Source organism: Lutzomyia longipalpis, chromosome 1, assembly GCF_024334085.1.
Source record: "Lutzomyia longipalpis isolate SR_M1_2022 chromosome 1, ASM2433408v1".
NCBI classification, from domain to species: Eukaryota; Metazoa; Arthropoda; class Insecta; order Diptera; family Psychodidae; genus Lutzomyia; species Lutzomyia longipalpis.
The window spans coordinates 456,854-481,933 of NC_074707.1; the positions used below are offsets into that span (position 1 = coordinate 456,854).

Here is a 25,080-nt window from a genome sequence, read left to right on the forward strand (position 1 = left end):
GAAGAAAAAATGCATTGTACGTTAAGAAGACAGGGTTCGCTATGTAGGGCATTCACTGTAATAATTTAACAATATGAATCAATGGCTAATGCAACGTTCAAATGTGAATTTAATATTTTTTTTCTTTACTTTAACAACTAAAGATCAATCTTTTTGAACATATTGATAAAAATATTTCATTAGTCATACAATCTTAAGATGTTTAAGATAAGGCTTAAATTTTATAAAAAATTTCTTAAGTTATCTTGAAAATCTCATGAATTTTCCAAGTTTTCATTAAAAAACTTAAGATTTATTAAGAAAAATATGAAATTTCTTAAATTTTAACAATCTAGATTTTATTAGTCAGGCTGAATGGATTTATATTCATACTTTCCGAAGATTTTTCCTGGCAGTCTTCAGGCATCGTAATTCGTAAAAATATGCATTTAACTCGATTCAGTCTGACTTAAGAAATTTTAAGTTTCACTTAAGAGAAACTTTAAAAATCTTAGATTTTTCTTAAGATATAACTTAAGAAATCTTTAAAAAAAATTTAAGAAATCCTGAGACTTTCTGACTAGTGAATTTCACCAAATATTCAATGAAAAATTCACATTGCGTTGTAATGGGAATTGAATGAATGGAAAATAATTTTAAAAAAAACTGTAAAATGAGATCAAAAACTTTCAATTTATTTAGCAAAAAAAGAAAAAGCTTCAATACAATATGTAATAATATTAAATTTATGTGCTACATAATGTTGTAATAAGCTTAAGGCAACACAGATCATCTACTAGAGGCAGATCAGATGCAGCCCCCTTGGTTGGATTCATTTATACGTTCACAATTTTCTGTGGGCATTTATTTTTGTGTTTTTTTTTTGGGAGAAAATTAAAGGAGTTGATGTGAGAATGTACGAAGGATGATCCTCTATCGCAGAACAATTTTAACCCATCTCATCTTGTAGGGGAACATAAAAAATAGAAGAATCGCGAGAGAAACTCCCCAATATCCACTGGGATCACATAGAAAAGTGCAGTGAAAGTACAGTCCGGGAAAACATAACCTCAATTTTGGAACACCATTGAAATGAATAGGAAGACCTTTATTATGTTCGACCAGCGTGGCATCGGGACCTCTTGAGCTTCTTTATAACCTTCCCAACCTTTCCCGCCTACCCGGATGAAGATTTGAATGATTTTTGCTTTACAACTTTTGTCTTTCCGGACTTCTCGTTGTTGAGTTTTTTTTCCTTTGGAGTGTCGGAAGTTTTTGAAGTCCGGAAAGACAAAAGTTGTAAAGCAAAAATCATTCAAATCTTCATCCGGGTAGGCAGGAAAGGTTGGGAAGGTTATAAAGAAGCTCAAGAGGTCCCGATGCAACGCTGGTAGAACACAATGAAGTTCCTCCTATTCATTTAAATGTTGTTCCAAAATTGAGGTTATGTTTTCCCGGACTGTACTTTCACTGCACTTTTCTATGTGATCCCAGTGGATATTGGGGAGTTTCTCTCGCGATTCTTCTATTTTTTATGTTCCCCTACAAGATGAGATGGGTTAAAATTGTTCTGCGATAGAGGATCATCCTTCGTACATTCTCACATCAACTCCTTTAGAGAACGATACTTATAATTAAAAGAAAAAAAAGAATTAAACAATTGAGAGTGAAGCGTGTTTTATTCAAAGAAAAACCTCTGCTGCTTGGCACGGGATCGTGTCATGGGGCCCCCAAGTGAGAAGTCAAAGTTCAAGTCAATTTTTGGTGGTTGCCCATTAATAGGGGCAAACTGGAGGGGTTTAACCTTTGCTGGTGGATTGAATTTGGCTCGTCGCTCAAGTGGCTTCACCGGTGGCAGCATCCCAGGACGCACGGATCGTACAAACGGGGGCTTCTTCTCCTTTTTCGCTTTCCTTTTTGCATCATCGCGATTTTTCTTCCAACGTTCGAATTTCACTTTAAACGGGGTTTTCTTCTTCACGGAGCTCTTCCGGGGTGTCCTCTGCTTAACTTCCGGTGTCACGGGAATCTCGGCATTCTCATCAAATTCACGATTCTGGCAGAAGAGCGTCTGCCTCTTCTGTGCTCGAGTAATTTTAAATAGGGCCCTCTTCTCTCCTGCACTCTTTTCACGCCATGCTTTGGATTTGTACAAATCTCTGTGCCCTGTCTCCATGTAATCAGCCGATCAGCCTCGTTGTTGCTTCAAGGGAAAGCAAGGAAATTAGTATGGAAAAACGGAAAATCTTGTTTACAAACAACGCATACTTTTGAAAACAATTCGGTGTACTAAAATTCGGCACGGGTGGCTGTCAGTTGTCAATCAGTTTTAGTACACAGAATGGCAAACACGGGAGTTTTGCCGTTCGTTCGCGGTGTTGATTTCACCAAAAATGACTTCAGTGTAAGTGTTTTTCACTCAATTTTCACACCATTTTCCCGTTAAAAGCATAATTGATTCATTGGAGAGGAGAATTTAACAAAAATTCCAGAGATTTTGTGATTTTTTGCATGAAATTCCATCGGCTGTTCATGGCAGTTTTTAGTACTTTCTCTTTTGCGGTTAAGAATTTTTTTCAACTATTTTTCCTCCTTTGCAGGATGGGAAGTTTCCAGCAGCTCTGCGGCTCATGACTGGGGTGCAATGGCTCAAATTGGACAAGACGAACATATCGGAGATTGCCGAGGAGATGGGGAAGCTGGGAAAGCTGGTAAGAATGGATTTTATTGACAGCAGAAGTTTGAGAATACTGAGAATTCCCTTTGCATTCCCAGGAACACCTGTCCATGAAGAACAACGACCTGGAGAAGTTGTTTGGCGAATTGACAGAGCTAAATTCCCTGCGCTCTCTGAATCTGAGGCACAACAGAGTGAAGAGTTCAGGAATTCCAACGGAACTCTTTCAGCTGGAGGAACTCACAACGCTGGATTTGTCGCACAATAAACTGAAAGAAATCCCCGATGGGTTGGAAAAGGCAAAAAATCTTCTTGTCCTCAATTTAAGTCACAATCAGTGAGTATTTTCCATGAAGATTTTTGCAGGATGATGTCATTTTATTGATGTGATGCTTTCCTATCAGAATTGATAGCATTCCCACGGCGTTATTCATTCACCTGACGGATCTACTCTTCCTCGACTTGTCGCACAATAAATTGGAAACGCTTCCCCCGCAAACACGCCGCCTGGCCAATCTTCAGACTCTCATCCTCAGCGACAATCCCCTGGAAGTTTTCCAGCTGCGTCAATTGCCCTCGTTGCAGAGCCTGGAAGTGCTCCATATGCGCAATACCCAGAGGAATTTGCAAAACTTCCCCACATCACTGGATACCCTGGCAAATCTGGCGGAATTGGATTTAGCACAGAATTCTCTAGCTCGTGTCCCGGATTGCCTATTCAATCTCCCCAATCTTCGTCGTTTGAACCTCAGTGAGAATGAGATTACCGAACTCTCCGCGAGTATTGATTGCTGGACAAAATTGGAGACACTCAATTTGTCTCGGAATCAACTGACAGCCCTTCCGGCAACTCTAGTCAAACTCTCCCAACTCCGGAGGCTCTATTTGAATGACAATCAATTGGATTTCGATGGAATCCCATCGGGTATTGGGAAGTTGAGCTGCCTGGAAGTTTTCTCGGCATCCAATAATCTCCTCGAGATGATTCCCGAGGGGCTCTGTCGCTGTGGATCACTTAAGAAGCTCAATCTCAGCTCCAATAAACTCATCACCCTTCCGGATGCAATTTACCTGTGCTCTGATCTCGATCAGTTGGATCTGAGGAATAATCCGGACTTGATAATGCCCCCAAAGCCCATGGAGATGCAAAAGGGAGCTGGAATTGAATTCTACAACATTGATTTCTCGCTGCAGCATCAGCTACGGCTGGCAGGAGCTACCGTACCGCCGGCAGCTCAAACATCCGGAGCTCCTAGCAAGGATCCCATTGCACGGAAGTTGCGACTGAGGCGTGGAGCAAGACCCGAAGTGGGGCAGGCAGACTCCGCGAAAGTTCTCAAGGGCATGAAAGATATTGCCGATGAGAAGAATGCGAAGAATTGGGAGGAGGAGCGCACGGAGAGTTTGAAACCCAAGCGATGGGATGAGAGTTTGGAGAAGCCCCCGCTTGACTACTCGGAATTCTTCGAGGATGAAGATGGACAAATTCCCGGGTTGACAATTTGGGAAATTGAGAATTTCCTTCCGAATAAAATTGAAGAAATCGCCCATGGGAAGTTCTACGAGGGAGATTGCTATATTGTCCTCAAGACGAGTCTGGATGACGTTGGGCAGCTCACGTGGGAAATCTACTTCTGGATTGGCAATTTGGCATCACTGGACAAGAGGGCATGTGCTGCAATTCATGCTGTTAATCTCCGGAATTACCTGGGGGCGAGATGCCGGACAGTGCGGGAAGAGCAAGCGGATGAATCTGAGGAATTTCTCGCACTTTTTGACACGGAAATTAGCTACATTGAGGGTGGGAGGACATCAACGGGATTCTTCACAATTGAGGATGTTGTCTACGTTGTCCGGCTGTATCGGGTTCATGCAGCAGGGGCGTCAATTCATCTAGAACCAGTTGCCATTGCCTTTGAGTCCTTGGATCCAAGGTGAGATTGACGAGTTTCTTATAGTTTTTGCGGAGATATTGTTATTTTTTCTCCTTGATTCCCTGTAGGTACGTCTTTTTCCTGGACACGGGGCTGAAGATCTTCATCTGGCATGGGAGGAAGTCAAAGAATACCCTGAAATCCAAATCACGTCTCCTTGGGGAGAAGGTGAATAAGAATGAACGGAAGAATCGAACAGAGATCTGTGTGGAGCTTCAGGGTGAAGAGAATCCGGACTTCTGGAAGGCACTGGGGTGCAAAGATGGTGTGAGACCACCAGGAAAAATCCTCGAGCATGTCGATGAGAACTTCACGCCGGTTCTGCCGCGTTTGTATCAAGTTCAGCTGGGTATGGGTTACCTGGAGTTGCCACAGGTGGAGATTCCGGAGCAGAAGATGGTGCACACACTGCTGCAGAGCAAGAATGTCTACATCCTCGATTGCTATGGGGATCTATTTGTGTGGTTCGGGAAGAAATCCACAAGACTCGTCCGGGCGGCTGCTATAAAACTTTCGCAGGAGTTGTTCAGCATGATCCATCGACCTGAGCATGCGCTGGTGACACGTGTGCAGGAGGGCACGGAGACGCAGGTGTTCAAGTCCAAATTCATTGGGTGGGATGAAATTATTGCGGTTGATTTCACACGAACAGCCCAATCGGTGGCAAAGACAGGAGCTGATTTGACCAAATGGGCCAAGAAGCAGGACACAAAGGCCGATTTGGCGGCTCTATTTATGCCCCGTCAAGCTGCTATGACCCTCACGGAGGCCACCCAGCTGGAAGAAGATTGGAATTACGATCTCGAGGCAATGGAGTCATTTGTGTTGGAAAATAAGAAATTCGTCCGGCTGCCAGAGGAGGAATTGGGGCACTTCTACACGGAGGAGTGCTACGTTTTCCTCTGTCGCTACTGCGTACCCGGAGATGAGGATGATGATGCCGTTGCGGAGAATGTGCCACCGCCTGAGGATGAGATTCAGTGTGTTGTGTACTTTTGGCAGGGACGCAATGCCGGCAATATGGGTTGGCTCACGTTCACTTTCACGCTCCAGAAGAAGTTTAAGGCGATGTTTGGGGAGGAGCTCGAAGTGGTGCGGATTCATCAGCAGCAGGAGAACCTCAAGTTCATGGCGCACTTCAAGCGGAAGTTTATCATTCACTATGGGCGCCGGAAGGTGAAGCAGGTGACACCCGATGGGAAGGCAGCTGTTCGATTCTATCATTTACGCAGCAATGGGAGTGCTCTCTGTACGAGACTCATTCAAATCCGCCCGGATGCTTCACATCTCAATTCTGCCTTTTGGTGAGATCTCTCTTATTTTTTTGGATTTCTTTTTTTTTAATCCTTTTCGTTGTCCCCGTGCAGCTACATCCTCTATGTGCCATTTGAGACGGAAGATGAGTCAGAGAGTGGGATTGTCTATGCGTGGATTGGCTCCAAAGCTGCAGCGGAGGAAGCAAAATTAATTCAGGACATTGCTGAGGATATTTTCAACAATCCCTGGGTGAGTCTGCAGGTGCTCAATGAGGGTGAGGAACCGGAGAACTTCTTCTGGGTAGCTCTGGGCGGGAGGAAGCCCTATGAAACTGATGCGAATTTCATGGAATACACGAGACTCTTCCGGTGTTCCAATGAAAAGGGCTACTTTACTGTGGCAGAGAAGTGTTCGGACTTTTGTCAGGATGATCTGGCGGATGATGACATCATGATTCTCGATAATGGTGAACAGGTCTTCCTCTGGCTTGGGGCAAGGTGCAGTGAAGTTGAGATCAAGCTGGCCTACAAATCTGCGCAGGTAATAAGAATTCTTTCAACGCCGCTTCCGGACAGATTTTTTTTTAAATCTTTTCTTTGCGCAGGTTTATATTCAGCACATGAGGATTAAACAGCCCGAACGTCCCCGGAAACTCTTCCTGACGCTCAAAAATAAGGAATCCAAGAGATTCACAAAATGCTTCCATGGATGGAGTGAGCACAAAAAGCCCCCGGAATAGGTTTGTCACCCATCCCGCCCCCGCATTATACGACAAACTTATATTTTTCGTATAATTATAATTATTTTATTATTGAACTAACATGTGCAATTTTGTATTTAACAATTTGGTAGAGAAAGAGAGTATAATGCATCCTGTCTACTTTCTATTTAAAAATTTTTAATTACAATAAACAAAAGCAACGAATGCCTGGTACGGACATTATTTAATTTTCACAAACTAAAGCAATAAATAAATTGTTTTTGGCGTTAAAATCTCGGCGTATTTATAGAAATTTGATAAAATTCTAATTTGATGGTGAGTGAAGAAAAGCAAACTAATCATCTTCCTCTTCGTCCGGAACGAACAGCTCATTCTCTTCCAAGAAATTCGCCACATTCTTGCTAATTGCAGCCCCAATAAGAAGTCCTACGGAAGATGAGATGAAAGGGACAATAGATGAGGACCTTAGAGGCAAGGAAAGAGGATTAAACTCACCAGGAATCACTGTGCAGAAGATTCCAACAAGGCCAAAAGGAACACTTTCAGGATTTGGTTTAATTGCACCGCTTCGGTAGTGAGTTTTGAAGCGCAAACTACCCGGAGGTTTGGTCAGGGCTCGTTGGGGAAGAACAATTGGTCGGAGGAAGCGAGAAAAGAGCATTTTGGGGCACTTTTCTTCAGAGAAAAATTTTAGGGAAGAAACAAAAAGTGACTTTTCTTCACAGAATTGAGGTTATATTGGGTTGTCCAATATTTACACGAATTTCTAACCTAAAATATTTTAGTTTTTCGCAATTTTCCGGCGTTTTCCGCCGAATTTCCCAGCGAAACTGCCCTTTTTGTGATCAGGAAGCGACGCCGCGTCGATTGGCGTCCCCAGTTCAAAACACTCAAAATCGGCGCCAGAAAAAGTCGTATAAAATGTTTTTTTTTAATCCGGTGAATTTCGCGCCCAGATTTTTACTGAAGCTCCCCGGAGCCCCCCGGAGCATTTCCCACGTAGGCCCAAGTTGCAAAAATGAGCTTTTCCCGGAAAAATAAATATTTTAAATTTCTTCGCACAACTACAAACAAACATTTCACGCACACACTCAAAAAAACTCACCTACACAAAATCCCAGACCCAGAGTGTACAAAAAAATATTTTGCTGTGAGATTTCGCTGAAAACAGTGAAAATTTCACTGCCTTGACCGTCTGTCACAAATTTGACTGGATACAGTTAAAATTTGACTGTCCGTGAGCGCCGATGTGGGAAACGCCATTTGGTGTTTTTGTGTTGTTCAAGAAAGGTACACTCGCGGAGTTTCCCTGAAAATTATCCCTCTTAGCCAGGTGGCAGCTCCGTGAAAATTCGCTAAAATTACTCTGTGACACCCATTGGATAAATTGGTGGTGCTGCAGTGTCATCCAAGGGGGTGAAAAGTGCGGAAAATTTGGAGAAAAGAAAGTGGCAGCAGAAGTATGAAGAAAAATTTTTCGTGGATTTGCTGAAAATTTGAACCTCCAACAAAATGGATAATGATGCTGATTTAGATCCCCGGATACAGGTAATTGAGTGGCTCGGTGTTCAATTAACATCCAAGGGCATGGGAGAAAGTGCGTTGGAGCTCTTCTGTGCGGGCATCCTCCTCCGTCATGGATGACAAATTTTCCCCACAGCCCAGTGAAGTTTATGCAAAACAGAAGAGGTTCCGTGCGATTCCCGCGATGGAGTATTTTATTGCTCAACTCCCTCCATCGTTGCAATGCAAGAAGAAGAGATAGAATGGGGCTGACAGAGGGCATTTCGCAAGGTAGAGCCCCCATAGAGAGAAAATTCCTCCTCCAGGCATTTGACACTGTTTACGGATTTTCTCGCCCATTTGCACAAACGCATTTGTAAACAATCGCAAAAATGTTTATTCAACTTCTTTTTTAACCTTTGGAATGCGGAGGCCTTGGTAGTTACGTAGAATGCGAAGGTGGGGTCGTTGAACGACCCCAAAAAGAAGGCCAATTTTCTCCCAAACTATACAACCTGGAGTTGTCGGGTTAGTGCCTATAGATTCCTTATATAGTCCTCTTGCACCCTGCACCACAAATTCGCCGACCTAAAATACTTAGAAGGAGATATTAGGGAAAAACATTTTTCAATCATTTTTCACAATTTCTTTTTGAGAAATTTGCCAAGAAACTGCAATTTTTTTTCACTCTTCCCCACATTCCCCTCACTTCCCGCAACGTGATAAATGGCAATATTTCTCGAATATTCTTTATTGTTTTGCACATTTACATGCTTCTAATTATGTTTTGTGTTGTTTATGCTCTAAAAAATTTTCCGCAGCATGACCGTTACACCAATTTTTGAATTCCCTTCTTCTACATTTTCCTTAATAACTTTTCTTGTGGTGGTCGGATTGAGCTGAAATTTTTACACAACCTCCTCAGATAACCAAAGAACTTATTTCCAAAAGATGGGAATGGTATCTTTTATATTTATGGAGATATAACACGAAATATAGCGCTGGGGTCGTTCAACGACCCCGCTCCGCATTCCAAGGGTTAATATATTATTTCCCTCAAATCAAAAGCCATGCTTATTAATAATTCAACGTGAATATTATTATGAGCTGACTCATTACGTGATAGAATTTGTTGGAGCGCAAAAAAGGCAAAACGATGGGGCTCTTTTTTTTGTCTGTCAATACAAAAATGCACAGAGAAGAGAAAATTCCTTTTGATAAAAACTACCCCCAACCCCGGATTGCGTCATGGTGAGTTTTCCCCAAAATAGCTCATTCGATCTGACGTCAAACTACGCGATGGGCAGGCAGAGAGAATGCTCGAAATTCTCTCATTAAGCAACCAGAAACAATTAATTTTCCTCCCGGTTTCATTCAATAATTTTCCAAATTATCTCCTCCTTTTGAGCAAACACACAAAGAGCACCGGAAGGGATGGTTTTTCACAAGAAGAAGAAGAAGTTGAGAAAAAAGTGGGAAAATGTTGATCCCTGGTTGAGTAGACACTGCCCAATTAATGAAGGACAAGCATCCGTGGAGTGATTGTTAGATCACATTTTTTCTACCCTCATTTTACATGCATGCAGAGAGCTTTTCACTATGATGAAAATTCCGCACGTTTTATGAGGGGGACACACGCATCATGAGAGAAGGGGGAAATTTCTCTTGTACGCACCGCATTTTTTTTAACAAGCTATTTTCCCTCGGAAATGATTTTCACCGCGTGTGAGAATCGAACCTCTGTCGTTTTGTTTTGTGTCAGCCCAATGCGCATAAGGCGCTGTGAGTAAGAGTGAGAGAGAGATTGTGTGAAGAAGGGGGTGTGAGAGAGATGGCGAGAAGTCATGACCTCACGATTTAGCAATCAGGGCCACCGCCTTGCCTGATGTTCTAACGCTAACGAGGAAATGCTGCTTCTCTAATGGATGGGGCAACACTTGTGGCTGGCTTACTCCCCAAACCACCTCTTCTACATAACTTGTATTTGTGTGTGGCACACACAACGTTCAGAACTCAAGAGCAGCAATCACAAAAAAAATTCTTAATTGAATTTCCAATAAAAATGTTCTCAAAGCAACATTTTATTAGATTCCTCTGCAAGGGGCTGCAAATTGTTTAACCATAAATCGTTTAAATGGTTAAAAGACCTTTAAAATGTCTTGCTGACGAGAAGAATTTCCGCAAGATAAACTTTATGAAGGAAGAGTAAAAGAAGTTCACACAAAAATGTCTTTTTTATGGAAGATTGTTTTTTTTTCTGCTTCTTTTGCAAACAAAATTTATTATTAGATAAATGCGAGTACTTCCTCGCAAAAATAAATACAAGCATTAGAATAAATAATAGTAAAGTATGTAGATTGAATTGGAATGCTCTCAAGAACTGCACCGACTATTTGGTTATCAAGCAAAGCAAAAGAATGTATCACGAAGTTATGCAAATTCTCTGTGTAGTAAAGGGAAATATTATGAGCAGTTACGAAACAAATGGAAATTATGCAAATTTTCTTTGAGCTAAAACAACGTGCAAGGGGAAAAGCACATTGAAAAAAAAATTAATTCAAAGGGTTGTTCTATGGAAATTAAGCTTAACATAATGTTGCGGCATTTTGTATTTAACTCGTGAACTAAGCACGAGAACTTTTTTTTTTTAATTTATTATACCTTTACCTTTATTTTGATCACAAATAATGAATTGGAATTTATTTGTAAATTATTTCCTTAACCTGTAGATTTTTTATAAAATTTTTCTGGCGGTTTTAGGTCTAAATATCTTTCTTTGGAATGAATTAATGTTCTAAATCGTTTCCTTTTGTATTTTTGGTTTAAAGAACTTTTTTTTGGGGGGAACTGGAATTCATTTAAACAATTCTCAAGATCTAGCTTCAGAGTCTCAGAGATTCTTTTTAAATTAACGCCAAACCTTTTAAAAATATGTCTAGAATAAGATTAATTTCACTCTCTTTAATTTACAATTATGTAAATAAAAATTCAGGAATCAGGAATGAAAAAATAAACCTTTTATAAGAAATATTTAAAAGAAACTTTTTATTTTAAAAATTAATGCCTGTACCAAAATAGTTTTAAAGGAATTCGGCTGAATGAATTTTTCCTCAGTCAGATCGCTTTTCTTTATCTTATTGAGAAATGCAATTTTCCTATTTGGTGTAGTTCTTTTCCTTTAATTTTTAAAATCATTCTTCATTAATTCATTTACAGTTCAACAGAGTTAAGTGGAAACTTTGAAATGAAATTTTATCTCTTTGTACCTAATGTTTGAATGGAATATTTTTAAAGATTTCGGTACTTGAGAGGCTCTATTAACAATGAAAATTCATCATTTGCAAAGAGTTTCAATCTAATGCCATCATGATCTTTCACCCCTTTCAAAATTATGTTTGTGAAAAAAAAATTATGCAAAAAATGTGAAAGTTTTAATGTGTTTTGATGACTCTGCTCTTTGCAATTGCGATTTTTTCTTATTCTACGATTCCACACAGATTTTTTTAAGACTAATCAAATGTTTGCATAAAAACAATATTTCTCTCTCTCTACGGGACCCGTATTAATTTAATTTTTATCTTTTTTGGGCACTTCAGTTCATAAAATGTTTACCTCATAAGTAAGAGATAAAGCTCAAAGAGTTTTGGGGAATTTTTCAGAAAATCAATCAAGAGAGGAATTTATCATATTTTGATTGGCATTGAGGAATTTCTGGCATTTTTTTTGCCAATAACTTGTATTTTGTTCGTGATGAAATAATTTTAAAAAATAAAATTTAATTTCTCCTAAAAATGTCAAAATATTCATTGGCGCGTGACTTTGTGACGCAGCTTTAGATAGACGATAAAGTTGTATTATAAGTATGCTAACGGGGGCAAATTGAAGGAAAATCTCTCACTATACACTGTTAAGCACAACCTTTGGCATAGGAGAGAACACATTATAAGAATTTCCATGTAGGTATATAAAATGTTGATAAATGTGAATTTACAACAAAGTTCTTTGTGCGCGGTGATGATTTCACACGCGCGGTGTGGAGTTTGTTAAAAGATTTATGAGCTATTGTAGAGGGGAATTCCGAAAGAAGCAGAATCGGTGGTGATTGTTAATTAAATTGCAGCACCTTTCCTTTGACGCGCACTTTGAAAAATTAATGAGAGTTTGCTTTTCTCTCTCTTAATTTTAAAACCCTTTTGTCTTTTCCTCTTTTGCAGATTGAATTAGAAAATCTCAACACGGCAACAGATGAAATCAACAAATTGGAGATTGAGTTGGAGGTAAGTGAAATTTCATGTGTTCACGTTTATTTTTTTCTTTCTCCTCTTCAACCCAAGATGTTGGGAAGCAATCTTCTTGTTTTTTTTTTGCTTACTACCTTCTTGGCCAGCAATCAACCAATTGGTTGATTAAGCTGTATGTGTGTGTGTGGGAATAATGCCGGGAAGTTGCGAGACAATTAAGTTTTTCTTTTTTTTTCTTTTGCAAAAAAGCCGAATTAATGCACAAAATATCCGGAGAGAGTGCGAAATATCACGTGGATTGAGGAAGAAGATATTAATGAGTAAAATTCCATTGCCATGCTTTCATGACAAAAAGTCGTGAATCCCACAAGATTAGATAACATTTATAAATGAAAGGGGGGAGGATGTGATAACTTTTGCGCACTGACGCATCGATTGTTGTCGTATCAAATTGAATACAAAAAAAGAGAAGAAGCACACAGCTAATTGGCCAGACAAATACTCTTCAAGGAGTTTTTGCAACCTTATTGATTAACGTTGTTGTTGTTGATAAATTTTTTTTTTTGCAGGAAGCAAATACAACCTTTCGCATTTTACTAAATGAATCCACCAGGCGTTTGAAGTTGCTGTCCAAGAAATTGGGTGGATGCATCGAAAAAGCCCGTCCGTACTATGATGCTCTCGAGAATGCCCGTATCGCGCAGATTGAGTGTCAGAAGGCAGCTGTTAAATTCCAGCGTGCCAATGGTTAGTAGAAAAAAAGCTCTCTGTTGCTGATAAAAATAATCCGACATTTTTTTCTCTAATTTATAATAATAATTCGTTGTAGAAATTCATGCAGCGGCAAAGGAAACAGTTGCATTAGCGGAGCAGAGATTCATGAGTAATTCACATGAATGGCAATTCGATAATGCATGGCAAGAGATGCTAAATCATGCTACAATCAAGGTGAGCAAATTACATTCATCAATTGAGTGTCAATTTATTTATTAAATAATTTGACATCGATTTAATAGACGAAAGAAATGAGGCTGTCTGGGCTGTCCGAGTTGTCTCCTAATCGATGAGGGATTAATATTTGAGAAGATAGAGTCAGTTATAAAAACCAGGCCAGGTCACCCGTGATAGTCTACACATTACACGAAAATGTGTCAGTAGTTGCTCACAGAATTGCATAATTCATTCAATATTTTGCTGAAAATTTAATTGAAAATTTAATGGCTAAACGATGTAAAGAAGAACAAAATTGGGGGCTAAAGAAACAGAGTAAAGTAGATCAGTACACAATAATCATTTAATCGCGTTTAATTTCACGCATTCAACTGAAGAAATCTTAAGTATTTTGATGCAAAGATAAACAACAAACCTTTATTACGTTGAATGTGATTCATTTATGCGGAATGTTTATCAATATATAATACTTTTAATGTCGTTTTAATTAATCTGAAAGAGCACAGGATTAATCACACATTAGCTTCTGTTCTAGGTGGTTTTCTTATTGATTTTTTTCAGGTTTTTTTATCACAGTTTTTTACGTTATTTTTTTTCCCATCACCAGGTTATGGATGCGGACAATCAAAAGGCAGAAAGTAATGCTGAACATCAGCGCAAGGCGATAATTTTCAATGCAGCCGAACAGAAGGTTCAGCAGTTGGAGGAGCGCCTCAAGCGTAACATCCACAAGTCACGTCCATACTTTGAGGAGAAACAAATATGCAAGGATCAGCTGGAGACACAGAAGGGTCGCATTCAGGAGCTTCAGTCCCTCGTGCAAGTGGCAAAGGCCTCGTATTCGAATGCTCTGCGAAATTTGGAGACAATCAGCGAGGAGATTCACAAGCAACGGGGTGAGCTGAGCTGTGCTGCACCACCGGGTCCGCGTGAACCGGGCGTAGGGGCGGAATTGAATGTGACTGAGATGACAAAATCCAAGACATCTTCCACCGCCGCGGGTATTGTGCTCAATTCCCCTGTCCTTGCGCTTCCGGACTACACGTCCGAATTGGAAAGGTGTGCCATCCAATCCACGGGCACGTCTGTGGCCACGAGTTCAGCTGTGAGTGAGAAGGGTGATGATAGTGATGTGGATGATGCTGATTTGGATCTCGAAGAACTCCGGCAGCGTGTGAAGGTGCTGGCAATTCGTCCCGTTGAAGGTGGCGATGGGCAGCAAGAGCAGGATGTGTGGGAGAGTGAATTGAATGCCACGGTGGATAAGCTTGATCATTTAATGATGATTCGTGAATGCGGGGGCATGCCTTACATGCCAAGTGGGAGTTTCCCTGCGACACCCCGAAAGACATCCCCGAGTCCCATAAAGCAGCTGCAGAAGGCACCACCACCACCCACCGTTAATACATCACTAAAAGAGCTCTCTGTGGCACAACTCCTACCCGCCATGGTGTCCCCACATGGGGCTACATCACAACGTAGCAGCGGTGTGGTCACAAATGAAGGGAGAGTCGAACACAAGCGGAAGTTGTCTGTTTAGAGAGAGAGAGAGAGAGAGAGAGAGAGAGAAACAAGAATTCAACGCAGGTGAATTTATTCATAGAATAAATCACTCGCATGAGGGATTCTCTGCTCTAGCATGCCACACAAAACATTGGTGATTCTATGAAGAACAAGAAGCTGAAAGGAAATGTTCCTCGAAACCTGCAGCAGCTGGTAAGCAAAAATAAAAAAAATCTATATTATTACAAAGGATAAAAAAATGAAGGAACGATTAAACTGTTGGAGAGATCTGATATAAAGGAGGACACATAAAAAAAGAGAGAGAGAGGAAGTAAATTGCTAAAGTCACCTTTAAAATTGTATCAAATTGATATTTTTAGAGTTGAATTTTCACATTATAATTATCATTTCCTTCAAGTCTTTCATCTTTTTCTTTTTTTTTTCTTTCTTTTTCACCTTTAGTAAGTACAAAAAACAAAGAAGGATAAGTTTTTTTTTCATCTCATTTAAGCTGCTAAAAAGAGAGGAGTGAGAGATGAAGAAAAATCCGAGTAATTGAGTTGCTAATAAATTTTTAACGCTATTTCCCTCAATTCTGTGATTTAAAATTCAATGAAATTTTGTCCATATAAAACAAGATAAAAATTTGTTGTTAATAAGAAAATTATTCCTTGAATATTTAATGATTAAAATACACAAGAAGAAATGTTTAAAAAAAAAAGAAAATGAGAAAAAGCTATGAATTGGATTCATTTATCGCTATTAGGTCGAGGATGAAGAGCTTTAAAAGAGAAAGAGTAAGACGGACCTTTTTCCATTAAAAATTCTAAAATTAATTGTAAAGAGAATTCAAATAAAACATTAATAAAAAAATATTTCCATATCTTACAATTAGAAATTTTTGAAATACAAAAAAAAATAAATTTTGTCAGATTGAATAAAATCAGATGAAAAAGTTCTATAAAAATATTTGATTAAATTTTGTGGAAAATGATTAAAAAAAAAAGTTAAAAAATAAAGAAAAAGCTGAATTTATAAAGGATATAACTCAAATCAAGGGAGAAACGTATTTTAATGCATTTAGACTAATTGTTTCGATCATTTTTAATCATTGAAAACTTAACAAAAAAAAAAATGTTTCAAATAAATAATTCTTAATATTCAATCGACAGACTTATGTCCTTTTCAAATTCAGTTAATTCTAAATAAATAAATTAAATTAAAATTTCTCAATATTAAATATCAGTAGGTACCTGACTCTCTTTTCCAAGATTTTATCTGATAATTCTACAATATCTTTCATATCACAGAATTGAGTGGATTTTCTCTCTTATTTTACTTTTCATTTTAATTAAAAATATTATTATTATGTAGCTTTTAGGTATGTAATTGTGTAGAAGTTCACCGTAAAAAAAATTACCTGCAACTTGCCCATAAAATCATAAAAAAACATACGTTTAACATTCTTTAAAAAAGAACTTTAGTGATTTGTTAAAACTTATTCATTAAAAAGCGATTAGATTTCATCACAAAATTATCAGAGAAATTCTTTTTTTTTAAAGAGATGAAAGAACAAAATGAAACTAACGAATTATAATTATAATATAGAGATTATTCGAAAAAGAAAAAAAAAGTTTTTTTATTCCGTTCGAATACAGCGATGGCAGCTTGTTCGTTTTTATTCTTTGTTGAGTTTTTTTTCAATTTTAAGTTGACTTCTGCAAAATTCTTCAAAGGAGGCTATTCAAGGAATTTCAAGGTACTTGTAGAGGGTTAAAATAAATCAGAAATAACAAAGTAATAATAATAATAAATTGTAGGTCTGCTTGGCTATTCCTGATTCTTTTTTGATCATCTACAAGATTATGTTTGTTTCGTGTGTTACCTCGTAGGAGATAATGACCCATATTGGCTTGAATAATCTCCTTTCATGTCCTACATCTCCTTTTTCAATTCTCCTTGAGTTTTATGTGATTGTTTTTTAGCACTGATCCAAAATGACCTAAAATGAAAGGCTGTAAATTAATTTTACAAAAGTCTAGCAAACTTTTACAAACTTCTACTACAAATTATTTACTTACTTATGCAATTTGCCTACCTTTTGGCGGCTATAATCCACCTTCACGAAATAAAACAAAAAAAGAGAGAGAGAGAGGAAAATCCCAAAGAGCCCAAAGAAAGAGAGAAGTTTGTAAATTTCATTCAATTTATAATTTTATTAAGTAAAATTGATTCAATAGAGTATACAATAACAGAAGAGAACCTTCAAAAATTCTTTCTCATTCTACATTTTTTTTATGAAAGAAAATTTTATTGTGAACTCGTTAACACGATAAAAGTGCCTTCGCGCGCGCATCTTCATTTTCATCTTTAATCTCAATTTGTCCGCGGTGAAAATGTTCGTTCGTGACAACCACACCTGGGGGAAAAAGTAATAAAATCACAAGTCCGCAATGCTCAAAAAATTTGCCTGACCATTTTGTTCCATTATTTTCCATCATTTTTTGTCTTCTTCTTCACACTCAATGTAAAATTCTATCTCAAAATGCATTTTTTTTCATTTATAAAAAATTTGTATGGCTCTCAAGATGAGAGAGAGACAAAGACAAAAAATTCTTATATTTTTTTATACAATTATATACAAAAATATTTTACGTATAAGAAGGAAAGTTAAAAGAGTTTTTCCTGCGTGAAATTAGGGAAAAGTGGTGGAAATTTCTGTGAAAGGAAATCTCTGAAAATGAGAGAACACTGAGAATAGAAAAAAGTATCCGGAAAAATCTTTCTTTATGCATAAAAAAATTGCTAAAAAAATTTCTCGTTGGCATTTTATGGACCAGTCTTGTTCTGCATTTTTCTTAGAAGCTTCATTGTTGTTTTTTCTTTCTTTCTTATAATTATATTGATATAAAATACAAAAAGAAATTACACGTAATTTTTTTTCAATAACCTACAAGTCTATGCTAAAATTATAAATTATCGTCTGTTTATTTTTATTGTTTCTTTCTAATAAGAGTTTTTTTTCATAAAGAAACGATTAAAATCTGAGCGTGAGAATTTTCTCTTTCTCGGCTTTTTTAGGAAATTTTTACCTCAAAGAAGTAGCACCGAAATAAATTTTTGGGAGGGATTTTAATATATTATGTAATGTGTGTGGGGGAGGGTATTGGAGGAAAAAATTGAGCGAAGCTTTTACCCGTCAGCACTACAAATTTTACATTAAAAACACGATTAAGTTAATTTTTAGAAATGTTGTTGGGGATTTGGCGCCATTTTCTACTGTCTTCGACCAAGTCCACTCCTCTCGCGACTATCCTCGCGATGGTAACTGTTTCTCACAGGTGGGGATGTTCCGTTGCCATTGCTCGTGGCCGCTGGGGTGGAGACACGCGTTTTCCGGGAACGCTTGAACTTGGCCATGTCCTCCCCGAAGACATCTCCCGTCCTTAGGGCTGAGATCAAATCATCAAATTCCCCTTTGTTGTCCGTCGCAGTGGCGCCACCCTTTGTGGGGCTATTGGAGGATTTTAGCCCAAGATTCTTCGCCATGGAACTCAGGATGCCACCTTCCTTGGATTTCCGTTCAATTGTGCGTTTCTTCAGCTGTGGAAATTATTTAAATTTTCATTAAAAATCTGGTTGTTTGAGAAGAATTTCTTTTACTCACCTCTGCTTCCTGTTTGGCGCGCTTTTCTTCCTCCTCTTGGCGACGCTTAAAGTTCTCATTGTCCTGCCGTGCCTCCGTGAAGGCAATCAAGAATGCATCGAAGATCCCGAAGAATTCATCGGGCTGCACAACAGCACCATCCTCACCGAATAGGCGTACGGCACGATCGAATCTGAATGCAAAAGAAAGATCGTTGAAAAAAAAAAAAGATTTTTCCTTGAGAAGAAAATCCTTCTTACCTCGTCTTCATATCTTGGAATTTATCTTCCAATTCTGCCAATCGAACCGTTGCTTGTGCATGGAATTCACACATAACCGGCAGGAAACGATCTCCACTCTGAGGGCTTCCGGAGCTTCGTTGAAATTCAATTTCACGCGTAACCTCCGCCAGGCCACTCCTCAGCATTGATATGTCCTTATCCATTTCCCCGAGAGACACCTTGCTAGCTTCCCTGATGTGCGGTAGATCCTCATCGAGCTTCAGGAGATCCTTGAATTTTTTCTCCACAATCTGCACGAGGTAGTGCAGAAGGGTTGTACCCTTCACCGAACTGGATTTTGTGTCTGCAAGACGATTGAGGGATGCCAGGCGGAATCCGGAAGCATTGCCACGTGCACCGCGATTCATGTAGTTACCCAGTGCAAGGACAATCTCCAGGAGCTTCCGGAGTCGCCGTGAGCGTGTTACTTCACGCGATGCCTCCATAACGCTGGTTAAGCGTGGGGAAACCTCATTGACGGTCACATGGAAGCGCTTCTTGTAGTGCAAACTCCTCAGTCGTTGCTCATAGTGGGGGATTCTGCAGAGAAATTAAATTGAATATTGTCTTCTTCACCTTCTCCGTTAATAAGTTGCTTACTTGGAGATCTCAAAGAGGAATCGATCAGCCCTAGCCAGGGATTCAATATCTTCTGTGTGCTCATCCAGGAGGGCTCTCTCCTCTGCCGATGGCGTGAACTTCAGCAGTTGTTCCACCATATCAATGGGAAGCTGCTCACTGGAATCCATGGAGAGGATGGCCTTGCTTATCTCCTCATCGGACATTTTGAGCTTACTCAGGAGGATCGTGCAGTTCTGAGCGCGTCGTCCATCAATCACTGAGAGTATTTTAGTCCGATTCTTCCCAATCATGCGCAAATCTTCAATTGATCCATCATTCTGTTCCAAGCAAAACAAGCATATTTAATGCATCCGATATTGGCAATTAATTAAATCATTTTATATGATATGCAAAAGATATGCAAAAAATATCATTTGGCGAAAAAAATAAACATTTTTCTCAAACTCATATCAAATCAGCAGCCATTATCATAATCAATTAAAATAAATCAGTCAGTGGTGGTGATAATTAAATAGTGCTGCTGCTGTTTCATTTTTATCGATGTGCTTTGTTAATTAAGTTGCTCATATTTGCATTTTATCAAAATTATTTATAATGAATTGATCAGTAAAATTTTATAACGGAGAAAATCTCTAAAATCTCATCATAAATTGAGAGAGAGAGAAAATGTGCGTAAGGAAGGCACATGAGGGGTAGTACTCACTGTAACTCCATTCTTTTGGTATGCTGAGAAAAGTTTGTCAATATCTTCGAGGCCCATTGTGCTGTACCATTTGGATTCATCGAGCTCATTCCAGATGGTCCCATTGACTTTGGCATCCGGCAACTTTGACCAGTTGAAGCTCTTGAGGGGATTCGACGGCTGTGGCACGTTCTTCTTTGGCAGCTCGAACTTAGCTGATGCGGGTGCTGGGCATGCAGACATTGGCATGGGTGGTGGTGGTGCACCCGGTGGTGGAGGTGGTGGCATTGGCAGAAGGGGAGGTGGTGGTGGAGGAGCAGCAGCAGCCTTGGGACTCGTCGGTGGTGATGCCTGCCCATTGCATCCATGGAGACCAGCAACCTTCTGATCATCCGGAATACTTCCCTCCGTGACTAGACGCTCAAGGCGAACACGCTCCTGTTGCTCCTGCATGTACCGATGCTGCAAATCCTCCACACGCATCTCAGCATTGAGTGCCCTCTGGACAGCCTGTGAATGATTGGCACTCTCCTTCTCGAGCCTCTCACGCATTCGTGCGAGACTCGTGTCGAGATCTTCTTTCTCCTGCGTACGCAAATCCAATTCATGCTCCTTCTTTGCCAACTTAGCCTGACAGTCGAGATTCTCCTTCTCCAGCTCCTCAGCTCGTGCCCTGGCAGCTGTTAGTTCTTCCTCCTTCACAAGGAGCTTCACAATTTTCTTCACATCAATCGTGAGGGGTGCTATGTCGGGATCTTGTGGCTTTGGGGTGCTCATTTGATCTGGATCAATGTCACTGGGTGGACGAGCATCTGTCTGGAGGATGATTTGCTGAACTACCCGATCAAACATAAGCCAGTGCTGATTATTGGCGCTGGTGACTGTAAAAATGAAGAAAGAATCATTAGTAAAAATCCTCCCGGAAGTCAGGAAAAAAGATTTCGCTTACATGGAAGTAGGAGCATGTGTTGAAGAAGCGACATAAGGTGGGGATATGCAGATGAATGGCTGAGCTTCCTTCGGATGGCTTCAAACATTGCCGATGCACTCTTGGTGTCCACATGCTCATGACTAAATTTCCGGGAGAGTTCCTTCTCATCCTCAGTACGGACCATTTCGAAGAAGTCCAAATGCCTATCGAGGGTTTCATTCTCATGCTTCCGCAGCTTCTCAATCACCGGCTGAATGCCCAGCATGAGAAATTCATAGCGCAAATGGAGGCGAAATTCCAGATTCTCTTGCCCCGGGCCGTAGTTCAGGACGGCATTGATGAAGGACATAATGGCCGTCTTGAGATTCACATCATCCCTGTAGGCTCCCGTTGAGCGATCGAGATCGTTGATGATGCTCTGGAAGCGTGTTCGTTCAGCTGCGAATTTCTGGAAGTGATGCATTGCAACGAGAACCTTCTTGTGACCACCGGGTACGAGACAGACAGCTCCCAGGATCTCCAGGGCGGCGACTTTTGTCTTCACATTGTCTGCCGCTAGGGATCGTGCAATTGTATCAATACTCGTGGGGTGTGCCATTACATGAGCACGACCAGTGGTGTTATTCATGAGGGCTTTAATGCACCCAATGAGGCTGGTGTGGACACCACTATTAGCCACGCGCCAGTCGAGATTCTGCAGGAGATCCAGCAGCACAACGAGCCCATTGAGTTCCACGAAGCGCAGGACGAAACTGTGAGCGGATGTACGGAGGGCTGTCTTGAGGGCATCCAGCTGTGCTGTGTGCGTCTCAATCTTGAAATTGTACTCATGGCACGGTGAATCCTCGGGCTGTGTCATGAGTTGCGTCGACATGTCCCGGAGGCGATCGATGTAGTGCTCAGGTGTTGGTGGAACTGACGTCACCGTTGCCCCCTCATCCTGATGACTTTTGCGCGAACAGTAGATCTGCCACTTCTTCTGCGCCGGAAGACTCAGCATGGCAGCCTTATTGGGTGCCGTGAGATCCAATTCCTCAACGAGCTCTGCAAATTTGGCATCCAGCTCATCAATAGCCGGCATTGGTTGTGTCGGTGTGATTGTCTGCAGTGTGAATGCACCCTCGACCACACAAATCTCCGGTGGTTCATCATCCTGTACGCAGGAGAAGAAAATGAGGAAACAGAAATTAAATGGAATTTCTCACTCGCGCCCTATGCTGTGAGATGATAATTAATTAACATAAATGTGTGGAATTCAGAAGTCATAATCATATGCCAACAAGGAGGCCAATACACAATCATTTGACTCTTAACACTTTCTCTGTGGTCTTTGGTGAATTGCGCGCGCAGCAGCTGATCGAATGATCGAAATTCCAATGTGCCAACAACACAATTATTGTAGGACATAATAATACGATAAAAAAAACCACGCGCAAGTGCCGAATGCCTCATGAGGAATTTCATACGCCCCCCATCCGCCTAAAAGAGAACCCCCTCATAGACCCGAGGGGGCCCCTGTTGAATGTAAAATCTCATAAAATACTCCGTGTACGGAGATCAATCTTTCGGCGCAATCTCAATGGGATTTTATGAGGATCCCCGCAATGTGAGGCACCCGCTTTTTCGCCAGAATGCAAATTAATCTCCCCGGAGAGCTTTTCTTTCATTTCAGTGGTGCCCCATAATCCGGGCCAAGAACTGCGCAGATATCCCATAAGAAAAAAAAAACGATTGAAACATTCATAAAGATCAAGCAAGAGACAGGGGACGCTGCTTACAAAATTCTTTATAAAAAATATTTTTATTTATTACCAATTCTGCAATAAAGGTGCTACTACCAAATGAAAAAAAATGAAATATTTTGAAAAATGTTCCTTTGCGCAACGCACTAACGAATGTTTTTCAACCACAAGACATTGTTGAGATTAAAATTTGTGATCTTCTATCTTGCTCTTAATATATGAAAAATGCACCACTGATTGGTTACCCATTGAATGTGATCTATTGAGGTGTTGATTAGATCTTCAATACACACTCTCGGAATAACAACAACAAAAAAAGTAAAATAATTTATATTTTTATAATTGAACACCATGAGGAATTACAATATTTATCGTAAATATCACACATTAAAAGGTATATACGCGCTTCGTATGGAAAATAAAAGAGTCGTGCGAGTGCAGGGAGAGATACTTATCTGAATTATTAAGTAAACGAAGTGAGATTTCTACTACAAATTCTTCATGACAAGCAAACACATTCATTTCTCTTTGCCAGTAATCTCTCTTCTTGCTAAAACTTTAGTAGCTATAGCTTAAACGATCAAATGATCCTTTCTCCATTGAATGTAGTGCCAATGCAAATCACAGAGATGGGGGAGATTGATTACAAAATTGATCTTTGTGCATGTCAACAATTAACTATTTTTTTATTAAAAATTTTATCTTTATTTTTTCAAATAATAATTAATATGATTTAGTGTAAAAATCTCAAGTCAGACAGATTTAAGTTTTCTTATGAAAGAGTTAAATTTGTTTAAGATTCTTCAAGTTTTCCTAAAAATGTCTTAAGTTTTAATAAGATTTCTTAAGATTACCTTAAGAAAAAATTTAAGATCTCATAAAAAATAAAGATTTTTAAGTTTTCTTAGGCAAAACTTAAAATTTCTTCAGTGAAGCTGAAATGGGTTAAATGCATATTTTTCCATGATTTTTCTTATCGCTTTCGGGCATTGAAATTCGTAAAAACTCGTAAATGTTTTGCGTGATTTAATTAAGAAATCTTTAGTTTCCCCATTGAAAAACATAAGAATCTTAAATTTTTCCTAAGAAATTTTAAATTTTTTTAATGAATCTTTAGAAAACTTAAGACATTTATAAGAAAAATTAAAGAATCTTTAAGAATCATAAGAAAACTTAAGTCTTTCTTAAGGAATTTTAAATCTGTCTGACTAGTGAATTTCACTATTTATGGGCTGTTCCTTAATATATTTTGTTTGACTCTTTAAATCCCGGTCTTTTCTACATTTTGTTTATTTTGTAAATTATCATCTGTTTTATTTAAAGAAATGTATTTTTCTTTGTTAATATTTTCAAATATTTCAAATGTGTCCAAACAGATTAATCTTCAGAAAATTATTTTTTTAGTCAGGCTAATTGATTTAATATGTTTGATGATTCTTTATAGAAAAGATAATCATTGATTACTCAAAAATTATGATGAAGGCGCTTGGTTGTCATTTAGTTGTCTGTCTACCCTGTGTAGATAACTATGGAGACGCCAAAAATTAATATTGTAAAAATTCAGACCAATATTGAGAAGATTGAGATTTTCTTTTTTGTTTTGGCTTCTTAAGAATTTTATTTTACCAAACAGTTACACATAAAACTACTCAAAATTTTCACTTTTGATTATTCTGAAATTTCTAACTAGTCTTTCACAATTAATCATTGACCTGATGCATTTAATTAAGTAACAATTCCAGTTAATTGCAATTAAAAACAAAAATTCTTTGACTCTGGAAAGACTTGAATATGATGATGAAATATTCGAATTTTCTATTAATTTAAAATCATATTTGCTTAAAGAAATCAAAAGTTTACGCATATAATCTTTGCGGTAATCTTTGGAAGAAATGCGTGAGTAGACAATGCATGAATGCTTGAGTATTTCTTCTCCATTTAGTACAGGAGAGTTTAGTGCGGTGGAAATGATCGTGATCAGGTGTGGATTTATAAGATTTACCATTTGGCATTAGTGATTGTAGTGATCACATCGCAAATAAAGCACGTCTCTCTCTCAATTCCATCGTCCTCTCACTGCTGCAGTAAAGTGCTGCGCGCGGATATTAAGCTATATTGTGTGAATCGCAACGGGGGCGACGTTCAAGATTGTGTCTGCATTGAAAACGAAAGCGCACTCCATCCGTTAAGTTCCACCATTATAATACACTTTGTTGCTTGTTAAATGTTTTTCTTTTTTCCATCCAATAATGGACACACATTGGCTTGGGGGGTCATAAATTCATATTAGAGGAAACTTTTGCCTACGAAAGATCCAATGTGGTTGATAAAAGGCTAGAAGAATTAGCTGGAGAGACCCATCGCACATTGGAGATCGCCTCATCTTATGGCGCCATCTAACTCCCATTTAATGATCATGCAAATATGATCGTCCCATTGAACAGCATTCA

General features: G+C 39.1%; 5 protein-coding genes across 11 annotated transcripts in view; 2 read left to right on the top strand and 3 right to left on the bottom strand.

Annotated features, from left to right (window-relative positions):
* Positions 1–1,639: 1,639 nt before the first annotated feature.
* Positions 1,640–2,334, bottom strand: LOC129797491 (uncharacterized). Its single transcript, XM_055840141.1, has 2 exons — positions 2,248–2,334; positions 1,640–2,182 (listed from the first exon to the last, which is right to left on the bottom strand). Exon 2 carries the CDS (start codon positions 2,153–2,155, stop codon positions 1,658–1,660), a length of 498 nt encoding a protein of 165 aa, XP_055696116.1. The 5' UTR covers positions 2,156–2,182; positions 2,248–2,334; the 3' UTR covers positions 1,640–1,657.
* Positions 2,309–6,781, top strand: LOC129797477 (protein flightless-1). Its single transcript, XM_055840103.1, has 7 exons — positions 2,309–2,383; positions 2,580–2,690; positions 2,755–2,993; positions 3,061–4,590; positions 4,659–5,894; positions 5,958–6,387; positions 6,452–6,781. The coding sequence occupies exons 1-7, from the start codon at positions 2,321–2,323 to the stop codon at positions 6,584–6,586; spliced, it is 3,744 nt and encodes a 1,247-aa protein (XP_055696078.1). The 5' UTR covers positions 2,309–2,320; the 3' UTR covers positions 6,587–6,781.
* Positions 6,625–7,556, bottom strand: LOC129797506 (essential MCU regulator, mitochondrial). Its single transcript, XM_055840163.1, has 2 exons — positions 7,064–7,556; positions 6,625–6,994 (listed from the first exon to the last, which is right to left on the bottom strand). Exons 1-2 carry the CDS (start codon positions 7,227–7,229, stop codon positions 6,903–6,905), a joined length of 258 nt encoding a protein of 85 aa, XP_055696138.1. The 5' UTR covers positions 7,230–7,556; the 3' UTR covers positions 6,625–6,902.
* A 245-nt stretch (positions 7,557–7,801) lies between these two features.
* On the top strand, positions 7,802–15,183 carry LOC129790763 (SH3 domain-binding protein 5 homolog). Its single transcript, XM_055828455.1, has 5 exons — positions 7,802–8,116; positions 12,286–12,348; positions 12,882–13,059; positions 13,142–13,260; positions 13,871–15,183. Exons 1-5 carry the CDS (start codon positions 8,081–8,083, stop codon positions 14,801–14,803), a joined length of 1,329 nt encoding a protein of 442 aa, XP_055684430.1. The 5' UTR covers positions 7,802–8,080; the 3' UTR covers positions 14,804–15,183.
* Positions 15,184–16,954: 1,771 nt separating this feature from the next.
* The window catches only part of LOC129790720 (disheveled-associated activator of morphogenesis 1), a 38,291-nt gene continuing 30,165 nt past the window's right edge, over positions 16,955–25,080 (bottom strand). For all 7 annotated transcript variants that reach the window (XM_055828405.1, XM_055828413.1, XM_055828423.1 and 4 more), the window contains 6 exons: positions 20,907–22,041; positions 19,979–20,838; positions 19,294–19,592; positions 18,673–19,233; positions 18,434–18,605; positions 16,955–18,369 (listed from right to left, as the gene is read on the bottom strand). In XM_055828405.1, the coding sequence (XP_055684380.1) occupies positions 18,043–18,369; positions 18,434–18,605; positions 18,673–19,233; positions 19,294–19,592; positions 19,979–20,838; positions 20,907–22,041 (3,354 nt within the window). In that variant the 3' untranslated portion in view covers positions 16,955–18,042. The remainder of the gene's footprint in view (positions 18,370–18,433; positions 18,606–18,672; positions 19,234–19,293; positions 19,593–19,978; positions 20,839–20,906; positions 22,042–25,080) is intronic.